Source organism: Manis javanica, chromosome 1, assembly GCF_040802235.1.
Source record: "Manis javanica isolate MJ-LG chromosome 1, MJ_LKY, whole genome shotgun sequence".
Taxonomy (NCBI): Eukaryota; Metazoa; Chordata; class Mammalia; order Pholidota; family Manidae; genus Manis; species Manis javanica.
The window spans coordinates 104,096,110-104,121,372 of NC_133156.1; the positions used below are offsets into that span (position 1 = coordinate 104,096,110).

The 25,263-nt window shown below is 37.9% G+C and overlaps 1 protein-coding gene across 1 annotated transcript in view; it reads right to left on the reverse strand.

The window, feature by feature from the left end:
- Positions 1 to 25,263, reverse strand: part of ZSWIM6 (zinc finger SWIM-type containing 6) — a 183,676-nt gene that overhangs the window by 42,848 nt on the left and 115,565 nt on the right. The window contains exons 3-4 of the mRNA XM_017680528.3: positions 9,095 to 9,243; positions 5,917 to 6,067 (exon numbers count right to left, since the gene is read on the reverse strand). Coding sequence (XP_017536017.2) covers positions 5,917 to 6,067; positions 9,095 to 9,243 — 300 coding nt within the window. The remainder of the gene's footprint in view (positions 1 to 5,916; positions 6,068 to 9,094; positions 9,244 to 25,263) is intronic.

Sequence of the window (25,263 nt, forward strand, 5' to 3'; positions counted from 1 at the left end):
CATATTTTATGATAAGCTTATTATATAAAACAGTTCTCAATCAACAGCATGTAGTTGGCTATCGTACATTAATGTGTTTGGTTTTTTCAGAGTCTTAAGTTAGAGTCCTTAGCAACAGTCGGGCAACTAGACTAGGTGAGCTCTGCTGACTACTGCAGTTGGGATTGTGGGACTGTGGGCAGGCAGACCAGGCCGGGCAGCTTTCACAGGGTTTCCTGCCATTAGATGAGGTTCACTTTGCCCCTGCTCTGCTCTCTTCCCAGCACAGGGACTCAGTGGTAGAGAAGCATATCAAGCTGAGGATGATTTCTACTTTGGTGGTTAAGCCTTTGAAGTCACTGACACCTGTGATCAAATTTCTGCTCTATTGCTGTGACCTCAGGCAAGTTATCCAGTCTCTGTAAAACTCAGTTTTCTCAGTGGTAAAATTAGAGTTAATAACTGTACCCATCTCACTGGGTTGTTTTAAGAATTAAATAAAATAATGCATGCATGAAGTGCTTAGCATAATGCCTGATAAGTAAGTGTTGGCATCTGTATTATCTTCAGTAGCTGGACCAAATGGGAAATATAGCAAAAATCTACTAGGATGTCTACTCTCTCCCCCTCTTCCCTTTGAAGTAACAGTGAAGACCAAGGTTGGATTGAAATTTTGAAGACATTTCTGATAATGAATAATGAATCTGAACCCTTTATGCCCTCCCCTATTGAGCCCATCCTTGTTTTTGTTCATGTAATTCCTTCTTTATTGAGTGTCCTTAGTACTTCACCACAACTCACTTCTATGAACATCTTGCAAAACCATGTTAAGTTCAGTCTGTAAAAATATTTATACTAATATGTGAAAAAATTAGCCTATAAAAGTGTTCCTCAGTTCATTCATGCCTGTTCTAATATCTCACATGTTCCGATGGTTACATATCTCTACTCCCCAGTTCTATCAATAATAAAATCAAATATTTAATACATCTGTTCCTCTGGACACAGGAAGTGCTTAATACATTTAGAGAAACCACAAGAAGACTTCTGGAAGGTGGGGTTAACAAAGTACCAAAGCAGAGTCAGTGGTAAACCTGTGTTCTCCTTGTGCTGGGAAAGGCAAACTGGTAGGTGACAAGCAATCTCTGGTGTACGGTTCATCAGGATTACACCCTGCATGTACAGCTACACTGAAGTCTCCAAGTCTGTAGTGCATTTTTTGCTGCAAGGGGGCTCTGAGCCCTTGCTGTTTTCTCCATGACATTAGCTAAAAGACAACTGGTTATATGACAAACCACACTGGAATGCTTTCTAGTTCTCAAAAGAGCAGCAGTTATTCCTTAGGCATTCACTACCATCAACTTCAAAATGTGGAAAGCTTGAGTATGAATTTACTATAAAACTAAGGAGCTCAAACAGTGGGGAGGAAGAGGATTACTAAGCCTATTACTTAGAGATGTAAGATGGCATTTCCCAGAAATTTCTCCACAATACCTCCAAAGCAGAGCCTTTAGAATCTTATTTCTGGCTGGGTACAAAGGTCCTCCTATATTTAGAGTATCATTTTGAATGTGTGACTTACACGTTATGTTTTCTTCCTTACTCAAGAATAATGTGGGTGGGGCCCACTATTCTGGGTCTCCATATAGATAGTTTTTAGTATTCTCAATAAAAGTGGTCCCAATGGGTTGACTAAGTTCTCTACTGCTGAAAACAGAGTCTGACTCCAAGAGCCCTACTCAATCCAGTACCCTTTCAAGGAGTATTATAACCATTGCTTAATATCAGTAAACTAACGGTACAATGAACTCAAACTAGAAAGGAACATCTAACTATGGCCACTTCTGTTCACACAGAATTAGTTACCCAGGTTAAAGCTTTGAAAAGAACTCTGAGAGATACACCATCTCCTTTTGAACTGAGTAATCACAGCTCAGAGCTGTAAGACTCTTACAGTGGCAGCCCAGTCTCTCTCTCTAAGAAACAGGGTTAATGTGCTAGAAAGCAAACACATGACTCAGCTCAGAGAGAAAGTGCTTCCATTTTGGAGAAAAAATATATTATGTAATATCTGAATATAAAATTTAAAGAAACTTTCCCTGCAATAAAACTGTAATTAAATCTTATTTAACTGTTTCCTCTAATGACATCCATTTTAATCAGGTTTTAATAGACTGGGAGTCACAACCTATAGTTTTATGAAGCAAAGTACAATTATAGTCTGGTAAGACATTTAAGGAAAGAGACCCATCAACACAGATGAGAGGTCACAGTAAATCCCTCATCCTGGAAGACCCCTACACAATTAGTGTGCCGAACAGCCAGCCATCAGGGCTAACAGCAGGCGTGCCCACCACCAATCAGCACTGAGCTGTTCTTTCAAATCCAAGGCGCATTTCGGTGATCTGTTTCCCAGAAAATTTCCATGTCATGGAATAAAGAACACAACAGAAGAGGTGTGTGTTCTCTTCTATAGCTCTACTAAATGTGTACCCTCAACCACTGCAGTGGGCTTTCTGTCTTAAGATTTTAAAATATATGTTTTCTTACAGCTGATCAATGGTACGACAACACTCCACTTGAGAAGACTGCTGTATGTTTGAGAAAATGAACATCATGTAGAGAAAGTAAAATTAATATATGAAAAACTGATTCACATATAAGATAAATATATCTGCAGATGAGATGTACTAAACAGGGTCTTAATACTATGTATCTATATCTACTTTATACTGCATTATGAAAATCAGGGAGTAAATGACAAAAATTAACTCGGACAAGATGAATATCATAGGCACTTATTTTAGAAAAGAAGAACTGAGCATAATCAGTCCTTTTGATAACCAGAGAATGGGAAAAAGAAATTGGGCCTATTGCCACCTCAAACAGGCAGGTTGCACATATTTGAAAAGGAGAAAAAGTTAAATGAGTATGTTACTTTTAAAACTAATTTTGAAACACCAACACTTAAAATTTTTTAAAGTAATAAATACTCAGAAAATTGTAAATCTCAGGGAAGGTGGTATCAGATCCTATGAACAAAATAAAATTTTGTAATCTGGCTGACAATTTGATGCTTCCGAATCCCTCTGCCAAGCAGCAGTTACTTGGCTAAGATATTCTTACTTGTACACTTTCATCAGATTAAAGCTTTCATGCCAGGAATCTTTTACTTTTCCTGGTGTATTGGCCGTTGCCAGAAATGGACCCATCGAATCCACCAGTGCTAAGGAGTTAAGCATCTGAGATTTAATTTAACAGTTTCAGCTTTATTAAGCTGTCACAGAGCGGCCCCACTTTGATAACAGTAGCTGCTCCAATTATGGCTTGGTTTAGGGTTGACAAGTATAATGATTCATTCGTGGCACATGAGAAGCAATAAAAGGTTGTTTTGCATTGCAGCTTTAAAAATGTGGGCACTTTTTTCATTTAATTTGTCACTTAGCTTTTGCTAAGAGGACATTTAAATTGCAGTAAAAGGCAAATGGGGCTTTTAGTTTAAATGTAATCCCCATATTTAAATGATCTGTAATGGCGCAGTGTTGGAGTGGGAACACTATTGTCTCACAGTGGGTCCTGATGGTGACATGTGACATTTGTATTCAGGTCCTGTATTATCCATGTGGCTAAAGGGCTTCCAATTTCATTTCACAGCCAGAAGCCTGCAGAAAACACCAATTAACTTGCAGATCCCATTTGCCGACAAAACTCAGCCTCTTCTCAATGTCTGGCATCTGGCAGTGCTCAGCATTTAATTCCAAAGTGGAGCCTTGAAGCAATGTGAGCCCTATGCAGGGGCACAAAGTCAAATTCCCCTATTTTATTAAGAAGCAAAATCCTTTTCTTTTGTAGTCCAGAACCAAGTTTCAGTTAATTTTTTGGTAAACGTATATTAAGATGTGTTAGCTATTGTTATTTCTATATGGGTTCTTCATAGAACTTACATCCCATTAAAATGGCAAGTGACCTGTGCTAGCCATCAGCATACACAGGAGAATTTATAGTAGTCTAGTAATGATGGGGGTGACGTGGACGGGTAGAGGGGTGATTTATGAAAGAAGAAAACACAGGGCAATAAGATTTAGTCTTCATCCTGGACAGAAATCAAAGAACCTGTATAATATAAAGTCTGATCCATAACTAGAAGGTAGTCCATCAGAGGGTATTACTAGAATCAGCTGGTGGAAACATCTGCCTAAGGAGAACTTACACTTTTGATTGAGGGTTGAGGAATATAATTTTCAAAATCAACTTGGAAAACTGAGATGTGACTAAATGGATTAAATGTGAACATGTCAACTTTTATTTAGCTATATATCACCTGTACTTTCTTTTGGTAACCAAAAAACGTAGTTGGTATTTTCTTCCTACCTGATTATTTGTAATTTTAAGCTTAAGTACCAAAACTCTTTAAATTTTGTTCATTTAGTATTAATCTAATAATTTCTCCTTAAATGATTCCCTTCATTATAGTTTTCTTAATGCTAGTCCTTTATACTGTCATAAACCACCTACTCAACTCAACACTATGGTAGAGTAAATTGAAAAGGGCTAACTTGGAAAAGTAAATCATTAAGTATTCTATAAAAATATTTGTTTAAACCATACTTGTGTTGTCCAACCACCACACCATCCCCCAAACATCCTTCCAATACACTGAAATGATCTACTGTAGTTACAGACTGATTTAAATTTTGACTGGGGGAAAGACCACTAACCATTATTGCAGGTGACCCAAGGAAAGTACCAAGGCTAATATTACAAGAACTTAATAAAAATACCAGGGGAAAAGGCCAAAACATATTTAATAGTTGGCAGGTAGCAGACATATATATATTAAGAAAAAGAACAAAACACCAGGAGTTGTCATTCACAGACAAGTTCCTGAACACATCCTATTAACAAGAAAAAGTAAACATTGATATCCAATTCTTTACCAACTTGCTGCACAAGCCTAGGCCATACAACATCATCTTGTGGAAGTCTCCTAACCTCCCCAGACTTCAGTTTCCTTATCTGCAAAGCAGTTCATCTCTGAGGTCTCTTCCAATTATTGTAATCATGTGGTATTTTCATGGGTAACAGTTTCTTTTGGTCTAGACTTGACATGAGATCAATCAACATGACATGGTCCAACATTAGCCAAGAGCAAGAGAGATGGTGAAGGTATGAAGATTTCTATTAGTCAAATTCAACTGAAACTAGAATCTTCTAGTAAAAATATCCAGAACATAAATTTAATACAGGCACTGACATAGTATTTATCAAAATTCCATTTGTCACATACAGATTTTTTAATAGGAAGACAAGAAAACAAACACATTATCCATTAATTCTCTAGCCATGAGCACTGCATAACAACAGTCATTCTCCCAAATTTCCAGTGAATATGACCAGTGGATTTCTCATTGTTTTCAACCATCTGCTGTATTTTTTCTTTAACACCAGGGATTTGGGAAGCAATAAAAATTAGAGTTTGCATTATCTTTTCCATTCTAACAATCAACAATTCACATACGTCTACAAAATCCAAAAAACAAATGTTCAAACTACTTTTGATACTTATAATGTAATCAAAAGGGGTGAAACAGCTAAATTTTAGCTGGATTATAATATTACTCTAAGTAACCAGCTCTATTATACAATATACCTATTTCAAAATAATATAGCTTTTTTCCCCCAAATATTTAAAGGTAGATTTCTATGCTTGCTTTCCTCAAGATCAGACAATTCCCCCAAAACCCTACCACGATTGTTTCCTGCAAATGAGAGCCCAAGTCATTCTTCCTGTTCTTCTAACCAGTACATCATGGCAACAAGTTCATATATGAGCTTTCTCTTCAGCAATACTCTGACCATGCTCTTTAAACATTCAACCATGGTCTTTACCCATACACAACTCAATGGCAACTTGTCAGGAAACTCATATTTATTTACCCAGCTCATCCCAGAGCTGCCTATATTTGTCAGTCATCGCAGTGCCTTGTTGCCTCCAAAGTGACAGACGAGGGTCAGCCATGAACTGCTCTGTTATCAACGTCAACATGCGGGCCCCATTAGAGTCCCTCATCTTCAACATCTCCCGCACCTAGTGGAGGAAAAAACAGACCTTTAGAAAAATGTTCAAAAACAAAGAGCAATACAGAGACCAACCAGTTAATTTATTTCTTCCTTTTGGGGTGGGGAGTTAAGTCTTGACACCAGTCCTCTTAAGCAAACAAAAGTTGTTAAAAACTGGTTTCTATCCGAAATGGCAATTTAACCAGATAATTGACTATTAATTTCTTAAAATTATGTTTTAAAATCCATGTGAGGAAAAAAAAAATTGGGGTAACTTCCTAATGTTAAAAAGAATTTTTTGCCAGCCTACAGGAAAACAATTCCAAAACAAATGAAACAAATCATTTGGCGCCACCCCGCTCTCCAAGCAATCGCACTTCACCACCTGAGCAGTAGCGCCTAACGTGCCTCCTGAGAACTCCTTAGGGAGCTCCACACTGACCTGATGTTGACAGTAACATCTGTTCTTCAGGTTTTAACAAACACCTTTACTGAGATATAATTCACATACTATACAATTCACAAATTTAAACTGTACAATTCGGTGGTTTTTTAGTATATTCAGAGTTAAGCAAGTCCTTCAGTTTTTTAGGTAAATTAGTAATTTCAGTAAGTTCTCTGTCACCAAAGTTTTTTTGACATAAAGAGCAGCAGCATCCTTCTGTTCACTCCGATGGGACTGATTCTGCAATGCTAAGAAGAAATGGCCAGGGCTGTAGGTTCAAGACTTCTCTTGCTAACAAATGATCCATGAAGCAGAATTATAACCACTGACCTAGTAAGTTAGCTCAGCCTTACAAGTTGGAACCTCAAGCTCTGTCCATTACTCTTGTGCTGTATTTCCAATAAAATAAAGGAAGAAAAGAAATACAAGGCCACGTGTCTCTTCAGGAAACCTTAAATGAATCCATCCATTCCAAAAGCACACGCTATGTGTTCAACAAATAAAAATCCCAGCTCTCCCTGTAGAAAACTACCTGAGATCAAAGTCATAAGCAGTAGAAAGGGAGGATCCTGTTACTCAAGATGCTCTCTATGCGAAAGGCAAATGAAGGAGGAATTGGCAGATCTTCAATAAAGAAGCCCACTACTTCTCTTAAAGATCAACAGATCCTGCTCTCAGGCCTGACATGCAACATAATCCCCTCACAGGTTTCAGAATTTGAGCCTTATAAACAACTCAGAAGCACCTCTACACTGAATCACATGGATTACTTCCAGCAAGACTATTCCAATAGTCTTAAAAAGGAATTTATTTCCAATATGGGAGCACAAAAAGTCAGGAACAGATGAAGACTGGGTGGAAGAAAGGGAGCAGCCACTTATTGGACACCATGCCAAAGAGTCTTACATTTATAATTACATTTAATCTTCACAACAACCATATAAATAAAGTAGGTCAAATTATAATGCTCATTTTGTGAATTATAAAACCATGCCCCAGAGAAGTGAATTGCCGAAAGGACAGAAGGTACAGTTGGGATGAGAACCCAGACCTGTCTTAACTCTGAAAGTTATGCCATTTCCAAAATTTGATAGTGCCATTAACTTTATATGGCATATATAATATGAGCATCATATATGGGGGTAAAAACAGCAATTGCCAGCCAGCCCAGTACCTTTTACACTGCTTCCACTAGGCCACAGTGTACTCTTTGTTGACATGAGAATATATGAAATACTGCCTATGTGTCTAACTAAATACACCAAACCTTTAATATTACCACTATATCACAGATCTGATTTAATGTTCATTTTACTGATAAATTTCTAATCTATTACTCAGTTAGCAATAGCAATAAAAGTAAACACTTTACTATTAAGCATATAAACCAGAACTATTAGCCAACACTCAAGAACATCTATACCTTAATGGTAATTAATTTTCAGACTGTAGACTCTGAGACAGTACAAGAGTTTGTTTGAAGTATCTGTGAATTAACAAAGAATCATTAAATCATCTGTGAAGTAGTTTTGGATTTGAATTCATCTTTTATTGTAATCTAATTCTCGGAAAATTGGCAAACTATGCATGCTATATGGGATAAACCTTTAGTAAGAATGTATCGATTATTCAGAATATAGTATTTTTCTGGCTATAACCAGTAATAGAGTTTACTCTAATTCTTCTGAACTAAAAATCTTTTAATTATGAATAATATTAGAGAAGCTGTTTAACAAAAGTATCAATGAACACAGTTATGTTCCCTTAAAACCAATTTGAATACATTATCCACAAAGGTGGTTATGCCCTCAATGAGAAGATATTGATCTAATATTATTAAAAAAGCATTTATCCAGTATTTAGGATTGTGTTCATGCTATCAAAAGTTCTGTATAAAGCAAGAGACACAACTTCTATTCATATAGAACTTACAATGAAGCTAAGTTTGTTTCTTAGGCTATCAATTTTGGTGATGAAAAATAACATTCACCAAGGCCCTACTATCTGTTAGACACCATTATCATTTAACACCATAATCACAACTTGAGGAGATATGCTATTATTAGCTAATTTTATAGATGAGGAAACTGACTTAAATGACTTGCCAATCAATGTTCATACATTCAATAAGATTTAGAACTTAGACTTCAACCAGGTCTGTATGACTCCAAAGTCTATGTTTTCGATACTAATTTAAAGATACTGACATTATTAAACTAAATATATAAAGTACATTTTAAGGACTACATTAAAAGTTATGTTCTACCTGGGAAAAATCAGAAGAAAAAAACATCAAAAAATGGCATTTTAAATAACATTAAGCTATTCAGTGTTTAGTATGAAGAGGTTTTTAAAAATTACATAAATTGTCACCATTTTATTAATAGGAACTGAGGCAGAAATGTTCCACATCTTGTCTAAGGACATCTAAAGTAAATTAATGCTTACATTACAACATAGAAGTTTCAAATTGGTTGACTGACTTAGACTCCATTCTTTAAAAAAAGTGAAAATAAAAAAAGTTTATCTTATTATAAACATGATCATATATATAGATACTTTGTATTACATATATATTTAGAATATTTCTTTAAAAACAAACAATCATACCTTTGCAAAGAGCAAATTAAGCTGCTTCCCTGATCCGTGGTACCCGCCCTGGGAAAGGAACAGTTTAACCTGTTCTTGAACCTGCTCTTCATCTAAGTGCCAGCAGTTTTCATCATCTATACTAGCACCTGCTGTTGGATCAGGAGCACCTAGAAACAAAAAGAAAAAAATAACACATATGCTAGATAAAAACTGTGCTAAAAGGGCTCTGATAATAATGTGGAAAAAAAATCTAAGATTCTGTACTTTTTGCCTAAATACTTTTTAATCTAATCCCAGTTTCAATTATACATACAAATCTACAGCTGAAAATAAATACCAGAACCATTCTTTTATTTCCAGGACTTTCCTGATTTCTTTTTTTTAATATCAGAAACTATACCTTTGGAGATTAGTTTACCGGTTTTCTAAAGAATAAAAATTCTCTAGTCACAGAATGTCTCACTGTAAATATGTTTATAAAACTATTGTGTAGGGCGTCAGGAAAATGTTTTTCAGAGACATTAGAGAAGTAAACTGAGCAGAGTATCTCTCTTAACTATGTTAATTCAAGAAGCCTTTGCCATTATCTGCTGCTATATAAACTACATGCTGACATAAGCCTTTAGTTGCAGAAAACCGAAGATTAAAAAGGGAAATCAAGCCACATGGGGATAGGCAATGCAGCTGTTGTACTAAACCAGGTTGTAGTATCACTTTGCCAAACTGTGTAAATATTTTATTGCTGAAGTTAACACAAAAGATAACAGCTATGTATTAGCCCTGTGTGTAGACTACCTTAAAAATTCAAAAATTACCTAGATATTTAGGCAGGTGAAGTTTACATTTCCTTATTTATTAAGAATGTAAAATAGAATGTTGTTTAAGGCCTAAGATTCATATGCAATAAAAAAAATTAAATCTAAAAAGCTCTTAGCAATAGTATTTTATCTCTTTTATCAGCTCTTAAAAAAATACATTTGTAGTTGTGGTTTTACATTTCTTTTCTGCTAATGATCTAATGAAGACTCAATTGGCTGAGGAAGTCATCACTAACATCTGCTTAGAACCAGGGTCCATTAGACCCAAGGAAGAAAGCACTGGGTCTATGAACCTCCCTGAAAAGGTGTGCATTCATTCATGCAGCCAACATATTTACTGAATGCTCTCTGCTAAACATGGGGATGGAATGGTGTACCATCTAGTTATGGCTTTCAAACTTTTTTGACTAAGACCCACCACAAAAAAATACAATTTATATCATGCTCAATACATCTGTGTTAACTGGGAGCTTATGAGATCACATCTACTATCATCTATTAATCTGAAGGAAAAGTATGATGAAAATATACCCTTACTGTAAGTGGAGAGGTCTGATATTTCTGATTCTATTTCATTTTTTTTAAAAGCCTTGTCATAATTTTTTAAGTGATTTAGTAATTCATAATGGATTACAACCCACTATATGAAAAACAATGGTCTAAGTGTATGAGGTAATTATCAATCTAATAACTATGTGTATACATATATAATAATGAATGGTAACAACTGCTCAAAGACAAGAGGACAAGGTGCCAGGAGACTTTGTATCAGAGAGCTCTGACTTGGCCTGGGATTGCTAGGGTGAGCATATTTTAAAGAAATGGAATTTGAGCTGACATCGACCCTAAGAAGATTAGATGTTAACTATAGGCAGGAAGAAGGAGGAATAGGTCTGCATGTGAGCTTGGGCAGAGATCTCAGGCAGGAAGAGACATGGCACACATGAAATAAAATAGACAGTCTATGTCCACACAACCCAAAAGTAGAGGATGTGGAGAAGAACAATGTAAAGACAACCTGGAGAAAAGAAAAGGCTGGACTCTGAGGCCCTGGCAAGTGAGGAACTTAGTTTTTCCCCAAGACTAATGAATGGAAATTCATGACAATGTTATCCAAAGTGGAAGAATGGAATACTCTAGATAGTAAAAGATGTTTGTCCTGATGTACATCAACTTTAATATTCCTACCATGGAATCTCATGCAGCCATTAACATGAATGTGGAGATTCTCTCTGTACTACAATGGAAAGATACCTGGGATATACTACTGATTGAAAAAATAAATCAAGGTGAAGAAAAGTATACACAATGTGCCACCTTTTATATAAACAATGCAGTTTATAGATCGTGATCCCTATTCTACAGGAGAAACAGGTTCAGAGACATACTGCTAAGTCCAGTGTTCTGGCTCCCTCCCCTGCTAAGGAATATATCCCAGAACCTGGAACTGAGGTGGGACCCTGGAGGCATCAAGGCAGGGACTGTCAGACCTGAATCAAAGAGTTTTAAGGAAGTACAATGAGATGTTTGAAGGGTAATATAATAGCATGTTTCTCTTTTACAGGAAGATTTAAGGACACACAATGTTGAATTAACTAGTGGGGCTCCATCTGAATCCCATAGGTATTCAGAGCCCCTAATCCAATCCATCTAGTTAATTCTGTCACTAGACAGACACAGACACACACAGACACACACACACACACACACACACACGTGCGTGCGCGCGCACGCGCGCGACCCTACACAAAAACAGCAATAGATTCTTCACCTAAATGCATCAGAAGAGACTTTCCAAACAACTAAACTACAGGGTCTCAACTTTTATACTTAAATTCTTCCCAGTATCTTGCTAAAATCCTCCTGGAAAATCTGACACATCCCTCCTTATCACCTTCTTAGGGAAAACTCTTGACAAGCCACTGATTATCCACTCTCACTGTTCATCCTGATGAACTATCCTTAGAGTGGTTGTTTCCTCTAATTTTTGCGACGTTTTAGTCAATTTCTGTTGGGTATTGAGGACCACCACTAAGAAGGAGCCCTGCCCCAGAAAGACTGGCATGGAGGCAGGCTGTCCTGTGCCAGGTAGGAGGCATAGTACCCTTTGCTGCTTGGGTCAGAGCCCTCTTGAAACTTGGAGCTTCTGTTTGCCATGTAAATATCCAAGTATTTTAAGCAGATGTGAATTTGGCTTGGAGAAAAATCCCAGTCTTTTCCTTGGCCTGAAGTGAAAAAGGGATCAACATTCAGACATTTTCCATTAACTTCTGGATACACTCAACTCTCATTTTTTTCATCCCAGGAAAAAATAATACAGGAATCACTTTTATTTGACCTGAATTACACAATGCATTATTTCTTTAAAATATAATAGGTTTTAAAACACTATATTTTTAAAAATATGACAAATTTTTAAATTTGCTTAATGGATTATTTAATTTACACATGTAGAGATTTTTGTTCTTCCCTAGCTGTCTAATAGCAAATGTATAAAAAAAAATATGAATTATGTTTCTCAAGTTCTTAAGAAAATCAAGTTGTGTTTTTGTTTTCTTGGTAAGCTAGTATTAGAACTAACTTATTTCTTCAGAGTATGGGGGAGGGAGGAGGCACTGCAGAGGGGGGAAAAGGTCCACAGGTGAAATGTGCCTGCAAGCTATCTAATAGTCTACACATGAGTGGAAAGGATGTGTGGGGTCCCTAATCCTTGATGCCAATTCAGAAGACTTCAGTTCTGGGTAGATTGGAGAAACTTTGTGTCCTCTGGCAGATCACTTAAGCACCTCAGTCCTCCACTTTCTCAACCCTAAAATTCTATAATGTAGGAGTAAAAAATTAACTAAGTAATAAAAATAAAAAATTTTCTCATGTGACTATGTAGAAAATATCTGCATTTAGTCATAAGAATGCAAGCAAAGATAACTAGCTGCTATGTAAAATGTAAAATTTACTCTAAACACAACTCAACACTTAGGAGTAAGATGTGTATACTATACACTACAGGCCAGGAAATTAAGTACCTACATCAGTAACACCCCAGAAGGGAAAATTCACTTACTAAACTTCGACACTAAAGTTTAACTATTTGAATCTTAATCTGTCTTCATTACATGAATTAAAGCATTGCCTAAGCTTTGTATAAAATGTAGACTTGCACAGTTTATTTCTACTTGTTAATGGCTGTCTATTATCAAGACAGACCTCTCATCATTTAGCTTTAAGAAAGGTATGCAAAGAGAAACATAATTCATGTATTTACACCTTTGCTATTCAATATTCCTCCAATTGGGCAGGAACCAGAATTTGTGTATGTAAGTAACTTAAATGGTCCATTAAAGTGTTTTAAAGCCTATCATACTTTTTATTCTCTTTTATATTTAGAATGACAAATGCTGTAACTTTTACAACTGTATAGTTAATCTTTGTCAACATTTTACTAGCAACGCTTAATTCTTCAAAGTTTTAAGCCGTTAGAGAAAGTGAAATTATCTACTGAAAAAAGTGAAATAAACACCTCAATTGTCTCTCATTCCCAGCTAGTGATGTGTGAGTCTGATTTACCCTCCTACCCTGGTTAGGTAATACCACAGGAAGAGAGCAAAGGAGAATTCATTGACACAAAGGATCAATGTCCAACTCTTTGGCATCCCCTGTCTGCTACTTGATTTGGTTCTCATTTAGTTTTGATTTAACCCAATACCAAAACTCCCTTACCCAATGGTTCTGTTAGTCTATCAAAATTCCTGAGGCACATTGTGAACAACAGATGCTTAACGCCACCACTTCAGACCTACTAAATCAGAATCTGTGCCAGAGATAAAATTGGTGGGGAGGAAATTCTGTATTTGGGTAGAATGTTAAACATGGTGGCACATTCTGGATTTTCTTACTGAAAAGCATAGAGGACCCTGAGGCACCAAAGAGATGCCTTCTAGTGTACTGAAGGCAGCACATTTAAGACATACTAAATGAGATTATCTGTCTCACGTCATAGAAACAGGCACTTTGAAGCATTAGGCAGGCAACACCACATCACTCTGCAAATTTTAAACTGAGATACTAAGACACCTTCACAGCCGGCTTATGCTGTGCTTGGTATGTGGAATTAGCCACAGCTTTGGGTTCACTGAGGAACTTAATGCTTTCTTTTCTCCTCTAATTCTGTTGGAAAACAGATTCAGACATGGAAGAAGTGAAAAAAGCTTTGGCTTACATCTTCATCTTAACTGTGACCTAATTGCTTTAGTAACACTGTTGCCCAGGTAATGCCATTTACATTATATAGAGTGCTCTTTTTGTTAAGATTATCTATTTCGGTCTATATAGGCAGAATGCAGGCAGAAGATGTCTATACTGCAGAGGTGATTTCTTCAGTCTCATTTGGGGAACCCAGAGAAGAATGCCATCTCCTAGTTTCAGTGTCTGCTGTTGGAGCTAGGAAACATGAAATCTTGTCTTACAAATGCACTAGTGCACCTGTCCTACAAGCTGAAGGCAAAATCGTGACATCAACCATTGGCACTGAGAGGGAAAAGGCAAGGCAGCAAACTGCAGTGATTCAGACTCAAAACGGTTTTTAGGAAAGGACAAAAAACTAGAAGACTGTTAAAAAATAACATATGCACTGAATAAACACACTTGAAAAGGATTTAAGTTTTCTTCCTACTTAAATTCTCATTCAGGGTAGTGACTAGTAACTTGACTCAATTTATAGTTTTGTGGTAGCTAAAAACAGCTAGATACTTCATCACCATCTATGTTCAATGGTCTGTCCATGTAATTCCACTGCCATGATATACTGTGGTGTCCTCTCCAGGAACTGTTAGAGGGCAGCCTGTTTTCTTTTTCATGGAAGCTAATGACAGAGGGAGCCCTGGCATGTGCCAGGGTCTGTTCCCTCAACAAGCCACCTTGTTCCAGCTAAATGCCAAGGAAATAAGTCACACTGTAACTAGCATATATCTCAAAGAACTCAAACAGGCCTATCAAGGATTCCAGCCCCTCCTCAACTATGTTCCCTTCATCTGACTTTATTATTCATTTCTTATAATCAATTTTCTTTAGAAGTTCAATAATATACTAATCATGTACAGAAGTAATCATGTATTTATATGGATAAGAGGCAGAAAGTATTTATCTAGTTTTCAGTGCTCATTTAAAAATGCTGGTATACATGTAAGAACTTATTCATTATGTAAGAACTTGTTCGTTATGCTTCAGAAGATTAGAGACTGTTGAGAATTAGGCTTGGGGTTGATTAATGATTGTGCATTGAGTCCCCTATACAGAATTTTATTGTTGTTAACCACCATTTGATCAATAAATATGAGAGATGACCTCTCAAAAAAAAATGCTGGTATAAATACTGTGTACATAACAGGTAAGTCATTTTCCATAATGTAACTAACAAATGTATTACTTGGTACACAATTACAAATATTTAAATTCAAAGTTCTCAGTCTCATTTTTACATGTCCTAAAACTCTTCAGATTTATTGAGATCTACTATGTTTGTTAGTTTCTAGAAGAGCTCGCTTGCTCAGATTATTTTTTATTTTTCACTGAAATACATTATTATATTGGTGTCAGGTATACATCACAGTGATTTAACAATTATAGACATTACTAAACGTCTACCATGATAAGTGTACTTGCTGTCTACATGTAAAGATATTATAATATTACTGACTGTATTCCCTGTCCTGTACTTTCATCCCCATGACTATTTTTTTTTTGAGAGGGCATCTCTCATATTTATTGATCAAATGGTTGTTAACAACAATAAAATTCAGTATAGGGGGGTCAATGCTCAATGTACAATCATTAATCCATCTCAAGCCTAACTCTCGTCAGTCTCCAATCTTCTGAAGCATAACGAACAAGTTCTTAAATGGTGAATGAATTCTTACATAGTGAATAAATTCTTACACGGTGAACAGTGCAAGGGCATTCATCACAGAAACTTTCGGTTTTGATCACGCATTATGAACTATAAACAATCAGGTCAAATATGAATATTCATTTGATTTTTATACTTGATTTATATGTTGATCCCACATTTCTCCCTTTATTATTATTATTATTTTTATTTTTAATAAAATGCTGAAGTGGTAGGTAGATGCAAGATAAAGGTAGAAAACATAGTTTAGTGTTGTAGGAGAGCAATTGTAGATGATCAGGTGTGTGCCTGTAGACTATGTGTTAATCCAAGCTAGACAAGGGCAATAAACCATCCACAGATGCAGAAGATTTCTCTCAAAGCAGGGGGGATGAGGTTCTGAGCCTCACCTCTGCTGATCTCCAATTTCTCACCTGATGGCCCCCCTGCGACTGTGCCTGTCTTAGGTTGTTCCTCCCTTGAGGAATCTTACCCGTCTCTGGCTAACCAGTCATCTTCCAGGGCCATACAGGGAAATGTAAAGTTGGTAAGTGAGAGAGAAGCCATATTGTTTGAAAAGGTTAGCTTTTTACTTCTTTGCAGATTTATGCCCTGTGGCTTCTATGCCCAGCACTTGTCTCGAGGTATGTTTACACCTGGAGGAATTATGATACTCGGTAACTTCGATATGAGGCACGAATTCTATTTAAGGGTTGTAATTAGGAAGGAAGAAGAAAAGCTATAGAGGTAGCACATGGAAGAAAACATGGGAGGATTGATTATTTATTTGACATATCTTCTTGTAGAGTACCTTAAGTATGTATAGGTTTTAAACTACTAATTTGTACACACATATTAACATAATAGGAATACGGTGACATACACAAAGCAAATCTATAATTACCATCCATCTCCAGTGAAGCCAAGAAAACCATTTAGGCACCCTAGGCATTTGTGAAAATTTGTCTATGATATGATGGATATTGTCCAACTGTACTTGAACAGTCTGAGAAAAATCAGACAAATTAAAGCAGCCCATTTCTGGGATCTGTTCACCTCCCATATGTCCTTTTAACCGTAGATAGTCTATAGTCATAAGATTTTGGAGTGCTACACCTTGCATCCCTCCCAACTCCTGGTTGAGTTCCAACAGTACAGATCCGGTCAAATTCATTGTCTCACTGTATGCACATGCCAGCCTAGACATCTCCCTCCTCATTCCTATGGCAAGTCCAGGAGACGGTGGGGTGGACGCAGCCACAACCGCAGCATCGTCCGGATCCCTGTGGAGGCTTTTTGATGATCATCCCCCGGCACAAGTCCTCCAGAGAGTGCTGATGCCGGAAGCTCCTCCTCCTATCGTATCTTAGTTCATTTTCTGGGTATGCAAGCTAGGCCTTGATCTTCTGCATAGAAACAAACAGACCCTTTGCCCACACTTTGACATGCCCTCTATACCACTGTGCAGAACTCATTGGAGGTCAGCACACAGGGACTGCTTTTTTTTTTTTTTTTATTAAGAGAAAGGAATATTATCAGAAAAGAGTACCTCCATAGCTGATCATCTGACACCCTTTAAGTGATCAACATTAAGGACATTTAAAGCATGCGTTAATCTTTGATTTACCAGTAGTTTTATCCTATCAAGGAGTAATCCCCCTTTTCTTTCTTTCTTTCTTTTTTTAATCTTTAATCTACACTTACATGAAGAGTATTATGTTTACTATGCTCTCCCCTATATCAGGTCCCCCCTAACAACCACATTACGGTTACTGTCCATCAGCTTAGCAAAATGTTGTAGAATCCCTACTTGTCCTCCCTGTGTTGTGCAGCCCACCCTCCCCTTTCTCCCTCCCCCCCATGACTATCTTATAATTGAATGTGCCTCTTCAATCCCTTTCAACCATCCCTCGACTCCCTCCTCTACAGCGACTACCAGTCTGTTCTCTTAATGAGTCTATGTTTTGTTTGTTCATTTGTTTTTTCTTAAGATTCCATATATAAGTGAGATCATGCGGTATGTCTTTTTCTGTCTGACTTGCTTTCAATTAGCATAATATCCTCTAGTTCTATTCAAGTTTCTGCAAATGGCAAGATTTCATTCTTTTTTATGGCTGAGTAATATTATTCCATTGTATGTATGTACCACATTTTCTTTATCCATTTGTCTACCCATGGTCACTTAGGCTCAATTACTTTAAAAGATGTTTTTTAAAAATTAGCTCACAAAGATTTTCTTCAACTCTCTATACTGGCCATGAAGAGTCAGGTCAACTGCCACATCACAATGATGGTGGTATGAGGACCTCAGATTCACTCCTTTAACTCTCCTGATCTTATGAAATAAGCACTCTTAATTGTCCATGTTCTAAGAAGACAAAAAAAGGCCTGAAGAGACTCAATTACTTGCCCCCAGCTGAAGAGCTGGAAAGCAACATAAACCAGTATTTTAACTTAGGCTAACTTCTAAGCTCTTATACATATTTAAAGTGGGAGGTATAGAAACCCACTTGAGGGGAGATGGAAATAAGCTCATCTAGTCAACAGGGACAGACATAGGGCGAATTCAGAGAGAGAGGGATGACAAGGAAACTGATGACAGCTGGCTGCAATCCGAGGAGAGTTCTGAAAGCCAGGACAGTGTCAGAGGTAACAAAGCATGTGAGGGAAAGCAGACATGGAGGTGAAAATAGAGAGGATGATGGGTATTGGGCTGAAAGTAACTTGGGTGTCTCTGTGTTACCCCCTAGCAAATTCTGCATGGGCTAGAGAGGCGATTCTTCCAAATTAAGAGCCTTAAGTTCAAAGATAACTTCTCTTTTGCTAAAGTGAAGTGTGTTTTCATGTGAGGATAACCATGTTGTACATGATCACATATTCCACCAATTAAAAAAACATTTAAATAATATGGAAACATCAAGTTTTGGTTAAAACTAAAGGGTTAAACTAATAACTTCAGGAGGGTATTTAGCAGTAATTACAAAATTCAAAATGCATATACCACTTGTACTGGATTTCTACTACTAAAAACCTATTATGCAAAAGTACTGGCACAAATGCACATACGCACACAAAGGATGGTCACAGCAGTACTGCATATAGTAGGGGGGAAATGAAAACAACTTCAGAATCATTCAGTAAGTTAATGGTTAAATATACCCTTACTATGGAACACGAACAACATTTAAAATGGTAACAGACCTATTTGTACTGACATAAGATATTCAAGAATATTAAGATAAAAAAAGCAAACTACAGAAAAATGTTATTTATTTTTAATTACACATGTGTGTATGCACGAAGGAAGCTGAGTCAAAGATTACAAACCACACCATCAGCAGTGGTTGTCTTGCGGGGATAAGGGAGCTGTTGGAGTCTAAGGCAGGGAGCTGCTGGGAGTGGGGAGCCCACAAAGACTTGTCTTTTTCTTTGTTGTTGTTATCATTAATCTACAATTACATGAAGAACATTATGTTTACTAGGGTCACCCCTTCACCAAGTCCCCCCCACAAACCCCATTACAGTCACTGTCCATCAGCACAGTAGGATGTTGTAGAATCACTACTTGTCTTCTCTGTGTTGCACAGCCCTCCCCATTCCTCCCCCACCCACATTGTACATGCTAATCGTCATACCCCCTTTCTTCTTCCCCGTTCTTATCCCTCCCTTCTCTCCCATTCTCCCAGTCCCTCTCCCTTTGGTAACTGTTAGTCCATTCTTGGGTTCTGTGATTCTACTGCTGCTTTGTTCCCTCAGTTTTTCTTTGTTCTTATACACCACAGATGAGTGAAATCATTTGGTATTTGTCTTTCACCACTTGGCTTATTTCACCGAGCATATAATACCCTCTAGCTCCATCCATGTTGTTGCAAATGGTAGGATTTGTTTTCTTCTTATGGCTGAATAATATTCCATTGTGTATATGTACCACATCTTCTTTATCCATTCATCTACTGATGGACACTTAGGTTGCTTCCATTTCTCGCCTATTGTAAATAGTGCTGCGATAAACATATGGGTGCACCATCTTTTTCAAACTGGGCTGCTGCATTCTCAGGGTAAATTCCTAGAAGTGGAATTCCTAGGTCAAATGGTATGTCTATTTTGAGCATTTTGAGGAACCTCCATACAATTTCCCCAATGGCTGAACTAATTTACATTCCCATCAGCAGTGTAGAAGGGTTCCCCTTTCTCCACAACCTCGCCAACATTTGTTGTTGTTTGTCTTTTGGATGGTAGCCATCCTTACTGGCATGAGATTATATCTCATTGTGGTTTTAATTTGCATTTCTCTGATGACAAGCGATGTGGAGCATCTTTTCATGTGTCTGTTGGCCATCTGAATTTCTTCTTTGGAGAACTGTCTGTTCAGCTCCTCTGCCCATTTTTTAATTGGGTTATTTGTTTTTTGTTTGTTGAGGCGTGTGAGCTCTTTATATATTCTGGACGTCAAGCCTTTATCGGATCTGTCATTTTCAAATATATTCTCCCATACTGTAGGGTTCCTTTTTGTTCTACTGATGGTGTCTTTTGCTGTACAGAAGCTTTTCAGCTTAATGTAGTTCCACTTGCTCATTTTTGCTGTTGTTTTCCTTGCCCGGGGAGATATGTTCAAGAAGAGGTCACTCATGTTTATGTCTAAGAGGTTTTTGCCTATGTTTTTTCCCAAGAGTTTAATGGCTTCATGACTTACATTCAGGTCTTTGATCCATTTTGAGTTTACCTTTGTATATGGGGTTAGACAACTGTCCAGTTTCATTCTCCTACATGTAGCTGTCCAGTTTTGCCAGCACCATCTGTTGAAGAGACTGTCATTTTGCCATTGTATGTCCATGGCTCCTTTATCAAATATTAATTGACCATATACGTTTGGGTTAATTTCTGGAGTCTCTAATCTGTTCCACTGGTCTGTGGCTCTGTTCTTGTGCCAGTACCAAATTGTCTTGATTACTATGGCTTTGTAGTAGAGCTTGAAGTTGGGGAGTGAGATCCCCCCTACTTTATTCTTCTTTTTCAGGATTGCTTTGGCTATTTGGGGTCTTTGGTGTTTCCATATGAATTTTTGAATTATTTGTTCCAATTCATTGAAGAATGTTGCTGGTAATTTGAGAGGGATTGCATCAAATCTGTATATTGCTTTGGGCAGGATGGCCATTTTGACGATATTAATTATTCCTAGCCAAGAGTATGGGATGAGTTTCCATTTGTTAGTGTCCTCTTTAATATCTCTTAAGAGTGTCTGTTTTCTTTGCTGTGATTTTATTTTCTCTAATGACATCTGTTTAGTCTTAAAAGTGCTCTCATCTAGAGCGGTCCCTCTAAAATACCCTGTAGAGGTGGTTTGTGGGAGGCAAATTCCCTCAACTTTTGCTTGTCTGGGAATTGTTTAATCCCTCCTTCATATTTAAGTTATAATCGTGCTGGACACAGTATTCTTGGTTCAAGGCCCTTCTGTTTCATTGCATTAACTATATCATGCCATTCTCTTCTGGCCTGTAAGGTTTCTGATGAGAAGTCTGATGATAGCCTGATGGGTTTTCCTTTGTAGGTGACCTTTTTCTTCTCTCTAGTTGCCTTTAAAACTCTGTCCTTGTCCTTGATCTTTGCCATTTTAATTATTATGTGTCTTGGTGTTGTCCTCCTTGGGTCCCTGTGTTGGGAGTTCTGTGTACTTCTGTGATCTGAGCGATTACTTCCTCCTCCAGTTTGGGGAAGTTTTCAGCCATTATTTCTTCAAAGACACTTTCTATCCCTTTTTCTCTCTCTTCTTCTTATGGTACCCCTATAATGCAGATATTGTTCCTTTTGGACTGGTCACACAGTTCTCTTAATATTGATTCATTCCTGGAGATCCTTTTATCTCTCTCTGCGTCAGCTTCTATGTGTTCCTTTTCTCTGGTTTCTATTCCATCAATGGCCTCTTGTATCTTATCCATTCTGCTTATAAATCCTTCCAGAGATTGTTTCATTTCTGTAATCTCCCTCCGGACGTCATCCCTTAGCTTTTGCATATTTCTCTGCAGCTCCATCAGCATGGTTATGACCTTTATTTTGAATTCTTTTTCAGGAAGATTGGTTAGGTCTATCACCTTCTCAGGGGTTAACTCTGTGATTTTGGTCTGTATCAAATTCTTCTGCCTTTTCATGGCGATTGAGGTATTTGTGGGGAGCTGGCGTGTGTGTCGGCTGGGAGAACGTCCCTTCTTGCTGGTTTGTGGCCTTCCTCTCCTTGGAGAACAGCAACCTCTAGTGGCTTGTGCTGGGCAGCTGCGCACAGACGGGCCTCTGATTCTTCCCTGGCTGCTGTGGAGTTAAGGTCCATGGTTGCTCTGGGTGTGGCCGGCCTCAGTCCGCTGCTCCAATATAATGGAGCTGCGTCGGAGGGTAAACAAGCGGGAGGCTGTTTATCGCCGTGAGGGTCCTCCAAGCTGTGCTGCCACCCAGGGGGTTAGGGAGCCTGGAGTTCCCTGGGATTCCCAGCTGCTGGGCTATGTGTCCCAGGATGCTTTTGTCCTGCTGTGGGGTCCCTGTTCCTTTAAGACTTTCAAAAAGCACCCACTTTTCTTTGTCCCAGGGGCACCGGCTGCAGGGACCCGCTCACAGGTCTTACTGTCCTGTTTCCCTAGTATCCAGCACACCAGGCACTGTGTGTCTATGGTCTGATGCAGATGGCTAGGGCTGGGTGTTTAGCAGTCCTGGGCTCCCTCTCCCTCCCCGCTCCGACTCCTCTCTCCCGCCCAGAGCTGGGGTGAGGGGCGCTTGGGTCCCGCTGGGCCGTGGCTTGTATCTTACCCCCTTCACAAGGTGCTGGGTTCTCACAGGGGTGGATATAGTCTGGCTGTTGTCCTGTGTCTTCTGGTCTCTCTTCTAGGAAGAGTTGTATTTGTTGTATTTTAAAAAATATGTATGGTTTTGGGAGGAGATTTCCACTGCTCTACTCATGCTGCCATCTTGTCTCCGCCCTCAGAGGACTTGTCTTTTTATACTACTGATAAATTTTTCTAACAGGCAGTGTCATTTAAAAAAATTTTTTGTTTAAATTTCACACTACTGCCACTTGGAAGATAGTACATTTAAAGGAACTTAATAATTCTCCCTATAGAATGTATTTGCTAATTATATTGATCACCAGCAGATCACATCTTTGTTTCATCAACTGTCAATGCCAAAAACGTTTCACAATAATAGAAAGGATATGTTTGTAATAACCAAATTATCTTCCTAGGATACTTGCAAAAAAAACCAGTTGCTAATATAAGCCTAATTACAGTGAACATGACCATCCGCAGAGAAACAAAAGAGAGATGTAACGTGAGGCCTCCATCAAACGACTCCAACTGTCACTTACTGCTAGATTTAGAACCTGTACAAGAATAAATCTCTAAGTTGCTATTAAGAACAAAACGGAAAGAAAAATGATGGGGTTACTTTTTATTTAACAAATTGGGAGTACCTATTACTCCTTAAGTACTGTCCTTAGGGAGCCTGTCAAGATACCCAGGTCATGGTTTCGGCCCTGATGGAGCTTTCAACCAAGTAACAATAAGCGACACAATGAACATGGGATTGCTGAGCAGGCCTGCTTGCTTGTTTGGTATCATCTGGGGGAGCCTGAATGGACTGGTATGTAAGACAGTCGGGACACAGAGGCACTTGGAGGCCAAGTTAAGCAGGATATGCAGGCATAAATGGAATTTACTGTGTTTGTTTCACAAGAACCATGCTCAAACAAATGAAAATGTCTGATGGACCCCTAATATCATCCATCCCCCAACTGGTTTCTTCACTCTTCTTCTTAACTATGAGAACTTATGAATACCCAACATGAGGTACTCAACTACCTTACTACTAGCATTATTACACATGTATATATCATATTATTAAAATTCTTCCAATACTGTCAGAGATTATAACCATTTTAAATATGAGAAAAAAATGAGTCTCCCCAAGGTCACACAAGTACTAGCGGCAGAGACAGTACTGGATTCTAGGCCTACCAGATTTCACTGCTCTTGACTCCACACAAATCAATCTATACAATATATCTCCTTTAGCGGGAAGTAAAAAGACCAGAAAAGTCTAAGTTGAACAAACTAAGAGAGGGAGTTAACCATTTAGAAATCAGTAAATTTCGAGGTAAGTAAGTAGTCAGAAAAGACACCAGCCTCTTTTTAAAAAAATATAGAAGCTGGAGAGTTTTATTAGAATATAAAACCAAGAGCAAACAATTTTTGCTTAAAAAATGCACAACTACAAACAGCAGTCTCCTTGGAGGACCATTAACATTAACTATCTTACAGCCATACTGAGCGTACAGTGGTTAATCAAAATTATATGGCTTTGGACACTTATTCTCAGAACCTAGCCACCGTGCCATGAGGAAGCTCAGAAACCTACAGAGGGATTCAGATGGAGAGGAACAGGTATCTCCAGCCCACAGCCTCAACTGAACTCCCAGCTAACAGTGAGCACTAACTTCCCAGCCATCTGATCCAGCCACCTTGAAGTGGACCCTCCAGGTCCCAGACAAGCTGACCCCTGACCCCATGTGGAGCACAGATGAACCATCCCTGCTGAGCATTGCTTGTATTTCAGATATCTTAGCAAAGCAGACAACCCTTGTTCTTTTAAGCCACTAATTTGGGGCGGCTTGCTACCAGGTCTTTTACCAGGTACTCTCAGGTAGTTGGTTGTATCAGGTACTAATACAATATGTGAAACCCAAAACTGTCTGGTTTACAAAGGATGCACAGCAAAACTGTGTCAGCTGCCTTTAAAGAAGTGGACAGGGAGCAAGACCAGAAGTGATCCCAGAGAGGATTTGAGCTTTGTCTGTGATGTCTCCCATCCATACCTATACACTTATAAAGGAGAGTGTGTGCACACATTATTTGTGTTGTTTTCAAATATATAGACAGAAGACTGACAAAATATTAAAAGCTGTTATTTGTAAAAAAAAAAAAAAAAAAATTGTATGGGAAATTTTATGTAAACATACTGAAATGCAAAAAAAGTCTACCAACAAGGACCAAACTATTGTGATTACTAAGGTAGTCTACATTCCCACTACCTTCACTCAATCTGTGACCATGGACACATCACTAACCTATTCTCCTTGGTTTCTTCATATTTAAACTACTGCAATTATCAATTTGCAATACTTACCTTACAAAGAAATTGTGAGGAATAATGTGCCTGAAACAGACTTGAAAAAGCTTTTAATTCCTCAGGACAAAATTCTTTTAAAAATAGAAGAATGTTTTTTAAAAATAAAGCATTTCAAAATAAAAAAAGCAACTAATAGAATTTTAAGAAGCTTTAGGATAAGTTCACAAGAAAGAACAAAAACCTATTGTTACCAACATAGTTTGTATTTACTTGTAAACTGACTTTTTTCTAAAAAGGATTTGGATAAGCTAAACTTCACTGAATCTAAGATACCTACACTAAGATAACTGAATCTAAATCCTGTATTATCCCTATCTATC